General features: G+C 40.3%; 1 protein-coding gene across 1 annotated transcript in view; it reads right to left on the reverse strand.

Annotated features, from left to right (window-relative positions):
* The window catches only part of LOC140946235 (TBC1 domain family member 2B-like), a 47,768-nt gene extending 35,952 nt beyond the window's left edge, over window positions 1–11,816 (reverse strand). Inside the window, exons 1-9 of the mRNA XM_073395328.1 lie at window positions 11,660–11,816; window positions 10,549–10,600; window positions 8,706–8,736; window positions 7,676–7,744; window positions 6,820–6,894; window positions 6,103–6,175; window positions 4,944–5,018; window positions 4,023–4,080; window positions 2,059–2,200 (exon numbers count right to left, since the gene is read on the reverse strand). Of these exons, the coding sequence (XP_073251429.1) occupies window positions 2,059–2,200; window positions 4,023–4,080; window positions 4,944–5,018; window positions 6,103–6,175; window positions 6,820–6,894; window positions 7,676–7,744; window positions 8,706–8,736; window positions 10,549–10,600; window positions 11,660–11,785 (701 nt within the window). The 5' untranslated portion in view covers window positions 11,786–11,816. The remainder of the gene's footprint in view (window positions 1–2,058; window positions 2,201–4,022; window positions 4,081–4,943; window positions 5,019–6,102; window positions 6,176–6,819; window positions 6,895–7,675; window positions 7,745–8,705; window positions 8,737–10,548; window positions 10,601–11,659) is intronic.
* Between the last annotated feature and the right edge of the window lie 109 nt (window positions 11,817–11,925).

Consider the following 11,925-nt stretch of genomic DNA (forward strand, 5'->3'; position numbering starts at 1 on the left):
CAAGAAACAGGGAACTTAATATATTACAAAAGCAATGGCAGCGAGAACGTCAAAAAGCAAATTGATTAGATTAGAAAAAAACAACAACAACAAATTTGCAAGCGCAGCACACTTTTTGGTAGACTTTTTTGCCGTCACTGCACAATTACGACGTGAACTTGTTCAATTTCACGCTTCATCAAGAACGTAAACAAACGACGACGAATATCTTTTTCTCTTTTTGAACTTGAATATTGTTCTTTGGACTTCAACTCCAGGAGAGTTCGCTTACATTTGACAAAGTGAGCGACTTGAAATAACCGTCTGAAGTTTCAAAGAACGCGAAGTCCCTTTCATATGACGTTTTCACCGCCGTCGCCGTCGCCTTTGTTAGTACGTCGTAGCATCTCAAACTCCTCAATAAAATACTAGCAGCCAGGCGGGAACTGACTCGTCCCCACTCGTCTCTAAGTTGTCTCTACTCATTGATTATTTTACTAGGGAAGCGCTTGGGTTATGCGCGCGGGGAAGATGGGAAGGCGAGAGGAGGCTGAGTCGTCCCTAGTCGTCTCTAAGTTGTTTCTATTCATTAATTATTTATCCGTTCTAGTCTTCCACGCCGAATACTAATAATGAGAGACGACTGGGTACGAGTCAGAGGCGGGAACTCATAATGGCACCTTGATTGGTTCGGTTTGCGCCACTCTCTCGGATCTGAGAGGAGAGGGCTGACGCGTGTATGACGGAACGTGTTTGTGACTTAAATCCAAAAAGTAAGGAGCGTGGGCTCATTTCCCGAACAGCGGCTGGTAATCGAGCCTAGCCAAGTAACTGGAATTAGTAAAATCCCACTAGTGGTCTATTATCAATGTTGCGTTCTGATTGGTTGAGCCACTACTAGGTTATATGTTATGGCCCACTAGGAGCGAAAAGCGCCGGCTTTGAAAACCAAAACAATGGCGGCTGAATCACGTTTTGCTAGCTAAAGTTGTTTTGTCTCGATATTTTTGACCAACTAGTTGGATTTTGCTAAAACAATTATTCCTTTCGCCCTCATGGCCTCTGAGTCAATAGCTCATCCGGCCTTCGGCCTCATGGGCTATTGACTCAGAGCCCATTCGGGTTCGAGGAATAATTGTTCAACATTCTCTCCAGTGAAGACAAATGCATAGCCCCTTCTCAATACTGGCTTAAAAAAACTTGAAGTGCAAGATTTACATGCTTTGGTGCAGTTTGTCTGTCACACACACATAATTAGAGAGCTAGAGAACCACGTTTTGAGCGACGCACGCCAACCGGAAGTTGACGTTTTTCATTCTTGTACGGTGCTTTGGCCAAATATGGTAGCGTCAACGCATATTAAACGGTAGAAGGCCTTACTTCCGGTTGACGTGTGTCCCTTAAAAACGCCCTTGCTTATTAAAGGTCCCTTATAGATTCAAACTCTGCTTTACGGACACCCGGTTAATACGGACACCTCATTGTTACGAACAGTTTGCTTTGTCCCTGGGGGAAGAAAGCCCTTACAGTTTCTCTAAATTCAACCCGCTCAATACGGACACTTTCTGTGGCCTCCTTAGCGTCCGTATAACGGTTTTGACTGTATCTCAGTCTTAACTTAGGGGGAAAAAAAGCAATAGGTCTAGATTGGCAAAACAACTCTGCACGTGTATCACGCTTTTCTGTAGATTTCTTTGCCGTCCCTGCACGACTACAACGCGAAACTGCTTAGTTTCACGTTTTGTGGAGGACGCGCACACAAGACAACGACTTTCTTTTTCTTCTCCTGAACTTTGACACAGTCGTTTAGAGTTCAACTCCAGAAAAAACTGCCATCACTTGACGAAGTAAACGAGATGGAATAAACGAGATAAAGTCTGAGACAGCGCGACTTCACTTTTTAAGCGACGTTTTCGCAGACGTCGCCGTCGTTGTCGCTCAAGCTCCCTATTCACTCCCAAATTTTCGTGTTCATCAGGCCTAGGTATCAGGTGGGTGGTGTCTTACACAGCCCTAGTCCCCTATCCACCCCTTCAAGTTGAATCTTCGTTGTAAACTTTTTTGGAGCACTTCTCTTACCTTATATTCTTTATTTCGGTCTTTAGGTTTGTGAATGAAAAGTTGGAGAGAATGCTCTGTGATGGCGACTTCATGGCCGCAGCGTCTTCTCCAACAAACTGCGGGGCTGGTACAGGATCTATAATTGGTACTGTAGGCATGTCTGAGAATATTAAGAGAAAACAGAATAATCATTTTGGATTGAATCGGAAGAGGAGCAAATATTTCATACTGCAGCTTAGCCCCAAAACGAGTTTTATATGTAAACCAGTGGCCTGCGTGGCAGATGACTCGTTATAACTCTTACTATAATATACGTTTTTTTATTTTTAACTTGGTAGTCAAGTAGTTTCTAAGAGTATTTTAGTATAATTTTACACGCGATTCCTAGGAAGACCATGTAAAAGTGATACGATTTCGTGTATAAATAAAGATTGATGATTGATGATGATGATGATGTTGATGATGATGATGATGATGATGATGATGATGATGATGATGATGATGATGATGAGACTGTTGGAAGTGGAGGGGCAATGGCAGGGGGGACGCGGGGGGGTGAGGTGGGGGTTGGTGGGTTGGGTGATTGAAAAATACACGTGCTTGAATTCCTTGACCTTCCCCTTGGCTTTTGAATGCCGATCCCGCAAGGGGCCCCCGCAGGTGAGTACAGCGGGTGAACTTCTCTCATATCACTCTTTTTATTCAGAACCACATTTAAATTTAAGACCAATAGAAAATTATTCAGTCGCCCAAGCCCAGTGGCATGAAGCACCCACGGGGCCTGTCATTAAGACCATGTTCTCTCTTCAGCGCCCGCACGAAAACCATTCCGGATAGGGCTTACTGTTCACATACAACAACGGTCATTTCGACACGATTTCTGTAACCGAGCGAAGCTGTGCAGCGCCGATCTCTTAAGTGGAGAGTCACTTCGGAAAGGAGTTGGTACTTTACCGGATGGCTTTTTGCGGCGGCACTAAACCCACGAAAAGCTATTTAGTGAAGTGTGAACAGGGGCAGAGGCATAGCAAGAAAATTTCCCGAGGTAGGCACAAATCAACAAAACCCCATCTCTCAAATCGTTTCCATACGGGTGAATCCATTAAGATTCCGTTTTTGCTGATACAGTGCGGTAATCTCTCCTGGACTTAAGAGCATGCTCTTCAGGCCGCAGTTACGGCTATCGCGTGTGGAAAAATGGAAGGAAAATGCCGAATTTTGCTTCAAAAGAATCCTGAAAAACGCTAAAGCGGAGTTACGTAGGCAATTCAAGTGCACCATTTTTAGCCTTTTACAGGGCTGCAAATAATATTTTTTCTCTTGAAAGGACATATGTCCTACTAAGACACCATCTTGGTCGGACAGAACAAAATTTTGGTCGGACATCACCGAAAAAAGGTCTGAACTTTATATACTTTATATTTAGGTAGATTTTTGTTGAACTCCCTTGCCGTAAAATGATGTAAAATCTCCGGATATGATGTCCGAAAACATGGATTTCGTCGGACACCAGCAAATTTTGGTCGGCCAATGTTCGATGACCGACTGTTATTGGCAGCCCTGTTTTTACTTTCCATTTCTTTGCTTTGATTTTCTTTTTATTTACCTGGAACATTTCTTCACAGGGTACACCGTATGCCCCTGTGGGGTTATGCTTGTAACAGGCCAGGAAATATCCCCAGTCTTCACCTTTAGTGACAGCCCTGATTAAATGTTTGGGAGCAAGCTCCCGGGGCAAATTAAACGAACTTGAAAACGTTCCCTCGTGTGTACTGACACATGCAAAATGAGCCTGAAGCATGCTCCGGGAGCAAAACCCCTCGTGTGTATCGGCCTTAAGTATTGCTTCTCCCTTTTGGACGAGATGCTAGACACAAAATATATCAACAATCCCCAAAATTGAACTTCCGCAAAATATAAGACTAAAGAGCCATATGATTTTAACTCAATAATGGAAAAGGTTTGAAATGAATGTTACATACCTACGTTCTTTTCATCAGTTGTTTCCTCCTCTTCAGCTAATAGACCACATGTTGATTGCTTAAAATAAATCAATCATTAGATTAATTTATTAGAAACAGCTAAAAATACACGACTGTCCAAAAAAAAATCTAAACAACTGGGCCCAGTTGTTCGAACGCTGGTTAGCGTTAACCCGGGGTTAAATTTAACCACGCTTTCTTTTTCTTTTTCTCAAGAGCACTTTAACTGATAATTTTCTCTACTCTTTTTAAAGTATGCAATCATCAAATTGTAGACAAAGAGAATTAAACTGAATTTGCCTTTTCGCACTAACCCTGGGTTATCTTAACCTGGCTTCGAACAACCCGGTCCTGAAGGTTACAAATCTGAGCTGTTCTTCTGCACATGACAATGAGTAGACAAAAAATAATGATCACACTAAAAAATACCTTCTTGCTTGCAAATACAGCCTTCTCTTCTCGCTTCTACCTGCCAGGAACGTTTTGTTACCGTAAAATGTCTCGCGCCGCGAGGAGCAGGGAGAGAAGGCTGAATTCGCGAGCTAACTAATACCAGCTGGGATTTTGATGCCCACAAAGATTTTCATCTTCAAATCCCTTGCTCAAAGAACAAAATTATTAAAAGTTTATCTTTTTAAAACTTCAAACTTGTCACTCACTTAATGGGCAGACTATTTACGCCAATGTTCAGTAAGGACTGGTTCTATTTTCTTCGTTGTTCAATATTAAACATTTATTTATTATTCATTCAAAATATTTCCCCAATTCTGATTGGCTAAAAGCACACGCATAATACACGATAACCAGTTACTGAGGCCTTCGGCCTCGGTGGGTAACACCCTCCTCGATCTGCTTAATTCTTCATATCCTACCCAGCCTCATTCATTAATTGCTAAATATTCTTTACAATGGTGAACTTACCCCTAAAGCCGCTATGTCTCCTTTATTTTGAACAACATTGTTTGCCCTCTTTCGGCTGAATTCTCTTCGTTTTGCCTAAAAACAAACATTGACAAAAATAATATCTGAAAGTGAATTGTTAAGCCTTGTGCAAACTGACACATCATCGTTGGCAAACAACTCCCATCATTGTTGGACGTTACATGTTGCGTCCGTTTGTACAGCCCGTTGCATGTTGTTGCGAGTTGTTGCACTAAGTTTGAAACCGGTCAAACTTTTGAGCGAAAAACTTCCACCATTTCTTTTTTTCTTTGATCACCGAAGCATAGCGCAACAATGTTAGATCCGTTTGTACAGCTCTTTCAACATTAGAGACCTCTAGCCTCCCACGCAGACGTTCTTTTGAAGACAATTTCTCAGCTAAAATAGAAGTAAGTAGATAAATAAAAACAAACAAGGCAGCCGCAAGCTGCCACCTGCGAATCTTAAGTCCCAAATATGGGCAAACGGGTAACGTGAAAACGTTAACCACAATTCGTAGTTTGTCGTTTACAGTAAAACGACCAAACCTCAATCTTATTGTTTGGGCCATGCACACGTTTTATCCTTCCTAATGCACTTACATCCGTTTGCACACCACTGCCAACACAGACACAACAACTCCCAACATTCCAGGGTGAACAATGTTGGGAGTTGTTGCGTCTGTTTGCATGTAGCTTACAGGAGCTACTTGAATGTAGTTTTCCCCACGACAAATTAAGGAAAAAGAAAAACAAATAAAATAAAAAATAGATAAACTCCCCTTCAGTGGACAACTGAATCTTAATAATTTATAACAAAGTGGCTCAGCAGACGAAAAATTGTTTATTTTTAATACATTCACCCTTAAACCGCCTGTAGCCGCCCGTACGGATCCACGCGTCTTTTCTACCTCTTGTGACAACGTCAGTTTTAACGGTCAAGGACAACTTTGTCAGCTAGCTTGTGCCGGGCGAAGAAATCTCATACCAGAAACCTTGTAACATTGCACCAAAAATTCCCAAGAAAATCTTATTCCACTACCCACCTACCGTTCCGTTTATCTAATTTTAAGATCCTAAATCTTTCCCAAAAGCTTTTCACACGGAAATGAAGGCTACTAGATGCCCAAGAAGAGAAAAAAAAGTGTTAAAACCATTACCTGAAGTTCTTGAAGCCAAAACATCATTGTTTGTTTATCTTTGGCTTGCAGTTGATATGTCCTTCCAGACGTACTGACAGGGTAAACAAACAAACAAACAATTTACACTGAGTAGAAGGAACAAAACCAAGTTATCAATTTGCCGTCCACAGAAAAAGGACACATTGTGTATAGTAGGCAGACAACCAAAGACATCGCAATGTCAAATAAGAACATGAAACGGCCATCCCCAGAAAGGATAGAACCAGATTTTTAGTGCTCAATTTGCCATTCCGCCATCCAAGTCAGCTGACTCAAAATTTGAGGATGCTATCGTCACTGTTGTTCAATGTCTTCACCAAATTTTACCAAGTTGGTTCATGCACAAATGCCTTGGTACAAAAATCTGAATACCCCTGGATGCAAAAAAAGTCAGTGTTACATGTACAACCGCTCTTCCTTCGGGGATGCTGTAGCTAGCATTTACTTATAGCTAGAAAGACTTTTTGAACAGTCCGTAAAAAGCAAAAAAACAAAAAACAAAAAATACAAGCAGGATTGATTACAGTTCTTCTGTGATTTGAATTTCCCGTAAAAGACTTCAGTTGCTCATCTGGCAATTTAGGAACAGAGTTCACTAGCCCAATAGTTCACTAGCCCCAGGCTATCAGATGCTGATACCACTTTTAGTTAAAGAATGTAATTTTAAATAATCAAAACCATGGAAAATCTACATACCAAATCTGGAACTGTGTCAACCTACTGGCATCTTCAACTTCAAACGAAAATGATGCTTTAGCCAAATCAATGAGTCTGGAGATAAATAAACAGCACGTATTATTTTAATGAGGCTAAATTTATTTTAGGAAAGCTTCAACTTGAGCCAATGCAACCAGCAGCTTTACTCTCTCAAGCACATGTTCTGCAGTGGCACCCCTTAATATTGCAGGGCTTTTTACCATCCGGCCATATTGCCTCAGTTTTGCTTCTGTTGCAGATCATTACGGATCGCTTCTACCTCATCTTCTGCCAATTTTTGCGGATTCCTTTGGCCACACCCTCCCATTTCCCCAAGGCTGGTCTGTCTGTGTAGATAATTAAGTCTTTTCCACTGGATCAGGTTCCAGTGTGATGACCGGTGCCTGTTAGTGTCCACTGTAGAAGTGGTTCCTGCTTGTGGGGTTGCTATGGATACCTCCCTGCTATGCCTGAGTTATTTTAGACCCTTCTCCACTAACTTTAAAGGCACTGCAGTTCCCAACCTCATCTACTGGTGATGAGTTCAAGAACAACATGCAAGTTAATCAATTTGTAATAAGTCAATAATAATGTATAATAATGGTCCCAAGGAAAACTAGTTCTCTGAGGGATCAGTCATGAATTTAGGTTTTTAAAACTACCACAAGTGCTCCAAGGCTGTGGTCTAGCAGCTAGTGCCCATTGGCCCCTGGTGCCTAGCTTTAGCTCCTGGGTTACTGGAATATCTTATTTTTTTCATACATATGCTGGGTACTCTGGATTTCAGTACCAACTTTAGAGTAAATAGGCGCTATTCAATTTTTCCTAGAAAACAGCCGTGTGCTCCAAATCTCACCCCAGTGGTGTAAAATCCTGAGGAGTTCTGTAATAATACAGTCTGCACTTTCTCTCATCATACACAAACCTGAAAGATACAAGAATATAGTCAACTCTTTATAAGATGGACACCTTTGGGACCGGCGTTAAGTGTCTGTCCTATAGAGGTGTCCATCTTATAAAGAGTCAAATAAAGGGAATAAAGAAAGGCAGGGACAAACTCTAGGTGTCCATTTTACAGAGGTGTCCATCTTACAGAGACTCAAATAAAGGGAGTAAAGAAAGGCAGGGTCCACATTTTTTAACTCTCTAAATCACAATATAAATAGTGTTGCTACAATCTCTCTTTTAAAATCCAGATTGAAAACATTTCTCCTTAGCTGATTCACCACTTGTATAAAATAATGCTTGTTTTTTGCTGGTTTCTTCTGTTTAGTGTGTTTTGTCAATTTGCTTGCTTTTTATCCTAAATATATTTCACCAATTATTTATTATATTTATAGTCTTGGGTTAGGGAGAACGCTCATGTAATAAGCCGCCACGCTTTCATTTAAACTTCCTTGCCAGAAAAATATCTCCAATTCTCCCCTTATGCAATTTCTGTCATTATTAATTTTAACTATCATTTTTGTAATATATTGAATAACTGTGCATATATACTTTTTTTCTGGCTAATAAATAAACTGAAACCGAAACTGAAACTTTGACTGGTTGTCCATAATAAGGCATTTTTTAAAAAAAAGCAACCAATTGCATTGTCCCCAGGTCCAATCCAAGAAACTGATGAGAGAGGAAGGTCAGCAGTTAATTGTGGCCAAGCAGATGAATGGCACTCTTCTTAAAGGGAGGGTGCTTTTGCAATATACAGCATAGGTTCTTTATTTCAGGAAAATAATATAGTGACAAACATATTATAAAATCAAACATGGTTCTTAGGCAGCAGTGATAGTATTGAAGAATGAAAACAAAATTTTATCGACAGACAACTAGAGTATTAATATCATTACAGTTCACATATTATATTAATACACAAAAAATGATATACTTGCCATCTTGTTTTCCAAGTCTTAATTCCCTTGGCTTGGTAAAAACAAAAATAATAAATAAATACTAATAAATGTGTAGCCATGAGTAATTTACTTAATACTGAGTTACTATCAGAGATTAGTCAGGTATGTTTGATGTCTAAGGGGGAATAAAAGAATAATAGATTAGGTGTGTGCAGGTGGAAACCTGAAATTCATAGCTCGTAGCAGACCACCTTCAGTTGGAACTTCGCTAGTTCCTGTTCTAGACTACATGACTGTACGGTAGGCCCCACAAATCCAGACAATCACACATGTAGGTTTTTTTGGACCCTGAGAAAGTTTGTTCTTCAGACGATAATAGGGAGCTTAATCATCAACGATGGCGACGGCTACAAAAACGTCACTTAAAAGTGAATTCACGCTGCCTCAAACTTTATTGCATTTATTCCATCTTATTTAATATTCATTAAAAGTTGGCAAATTTTTTTGGAGTTGAATTCCAAAGGACTGTATTGGAATTCAGGAAATGATTAAGAAAGTTGTTGTCTTGTGTTCCCGTCCTCGAGAAAAAATGTGATGCACGTGCAAGGTTGCTGTTTTGCCAATCTAAACCTATTGTTTTTTTGCCGTTGTCATTGCTGTTGCCATTGCCGTCATCATTACTTAAGCTCCCTCATTGTCAATTGGTCAGGAAGGAGGAACGGATGGGGGAAGGTAGGGAGTGTTAGCTAAAAGGTTTTTGTATATGGCTACAATGGTAATTTAATGCGCGTTCTGATTGGCTGTTTTCTTGTAATGACTGGGCATTACTAGCTGGGTGTCCAGGGCATATACAAGCTGTGTTTAACTTGATAGTGGACATTGTTATGGACATCCATGTTATCGTCAGCTGTCAAAGAGGGTACCTTCATAGTAGTATATGAACCATGGTTTACATAGGCCAATAGCCAGGTTTTGTTACAAGGAGGTACGATCCAATGAGGAGATGGACCAAAGAAGGCTGGAGATGCAAGTTTTTTGAGGAGGGGGGGAAGGCAAATTAGGTTGTCTGAGACTGCATTTCGTGCATTTTGAATAACACGGGTATTTCACAACGTTTCAAATTCAAATTTTTTTCAGAGAGGCCACTTTATTTTACATTTTTTTAGAATGCCAATGTCAATGCCACTAATTAAAAAGAAAAAATGATAGAAAGAAAGTTGTAAATCTGTAGCCTGTGTACAAACGCTCTCCTACCTGGGATGTGTCTGTACACAGGCTATAAACCCATATTACTCGCTAGGTTTTCAGTGCACGATCTTTGCATCGCATCATCTGTAAATCAATAGTGTGCCAAGCTCAAGAGCTTCCTTGAGTGCTTCTTAGAAAGAGATCAACAACTTCTTTCACATCAATGTATGTTAGATAGTGAATGGTATAAGAGCCATGGAAGAGAGCCTTTCTTACTGTATGCCACAAGTACCACTTGTTGGCCACAGAAACCTCCAAAATAGACTTTACTCCTTAAGGAAAAATTGTAGGAGTAACCAACGTATTAGAGTGAAGGGCTAAATGCCTTGAGGGCGTACCAAATCCCCTTTTTTATACTTGAACGCAAAGGCTAAAACACGTTTTGTCAAAAGTGTGAGTCGGGGCTTGTCAACTCTTCAAGAGTGTTTTAAAATTTACTTTATAATGATCAGTAACTTAGAACTGAAAAATATTATCAATTCACTTTGTTTTAAGTCATTGATCAACAAGAAGTGGACCTCTAGGGCCTATGGGAGGGGGGTGAGCACACCCGCCCCACCCCCCTCCCTATGGACCTGTTACAGCTAAGAAATCAATATACTATAATATTATTATTGCGCCCAATTTTTCTTACCTCCAAGTTTGTTTAGAAACCCACAGAGTTTTGGACTTGCACTGGAAACTTTCTGTAATCAAAGTAGAAAAACATTACATGAAACTGGAAGCGTTATAATTTTGATTTAAGATTACCGAATACCCTCAGGGGTACATCACATGCAAGTGATATATAGCGTGTTCTGGTTAAACTGTACCTAAACCCAACATCAAATTAAAATTTATAATAGTATTAACCAAAGGTTAAGGAGTGCGGGTGACAGCAATCGAAGGTCAAAACGCTTTTGCTCCAGCACTGTGCTTTGTGCAATGTTCACGTGACAGATGGTCAAAACATGTGTGATCAGATTACGAGTGACAGAAGGTCCAAACGCGCATGATCAAAGTGCGTTGAGTGCATTCCATACATTTCCAGGGGAAGACCAAACGAATGCTGGCTACATACATGGGATGCATGCGTAATAACAACCTGGAGATTAGGATTGCAGGCTCCTCTTGTCACCCGCAAAAACTGGTTAACTGAAGAGGATTTTTATATGATTGATCTAAAGGGCTTATGCGTGTATCTGCAGTTCAAGTGCAACACGTTACATCACTTGCACAGAACGAGACACCTCTGAAAGTATCTGGTAATCATGAAACAGGAAAAGGACATGAATATGTGCAGCTGCACAATAGTTATTACATATTGCATACTAATACTGAGGTTTCAGAAAAAAGTGAACTTAAACCAAGTTACATGTATCAACGATCGTGATCAGATCAAATAGTTGTTTGAGTAAATCAACTACATCATCAGCTACAAACAGTGGTCAACAATGCCCTTGAATATTGTCCACCTTGAATTTCCTGTTCAAAACAAAGAGGTCATCCGTGGAAAATGAAACACGTATATATTAATTCCACCAAGATACTAGTCATTTCATGCATAACATAAATAATTTACTCATTTAATAAATAACTATCGCTGACAAGTCCACGATCGAAGCAGTCAAGTCATGGTTAGGCTGACAATAATCGACTTGTCTAAAAAAGTAATCAGGTCATCCATCGCCTGTTCATTTGTAAATCGCAAAACGATGATAGCTCTCATAAAACTGCTTTCCTACATTTCGAGTTTTTTCACATACCTTAGACTTGCTATTTTCTTCGTTCTTTTCAAGTGACGTCTCAGAGCCATCTGAAGGGGATTGCTTGCCAACAGTTGAGCGCTGAATTTCCGACGGAACCGTGACAAGCTCCCATGAATCCTCCATGTTTTGGACACTCGAACAAGAAAGACTGGCACTAGTGTTGCATTAGTGGTTAAGAGTGGTTAAGTAGGAAGTAATCTTCGTTTTTCGACTAGATGCTTTTCAAAACCCAGTTCACTGGGATAAAACCAGTATATCTTTGA

This window comes from Porites lutea, chromosome 8, assembly GCF_958299795.1.
Source record: "Porites lutea chromosome 8, jaPorLute2.1, whole genome shotgun sequence".
In the NCBI taxonomy this organism is placed as follows: domain Eukaryota; kingdom Metazoa; phylum Cnidaria; class Anthozoa; order Scleractinia; family Poritidae; genus Porites; species Porites lutea.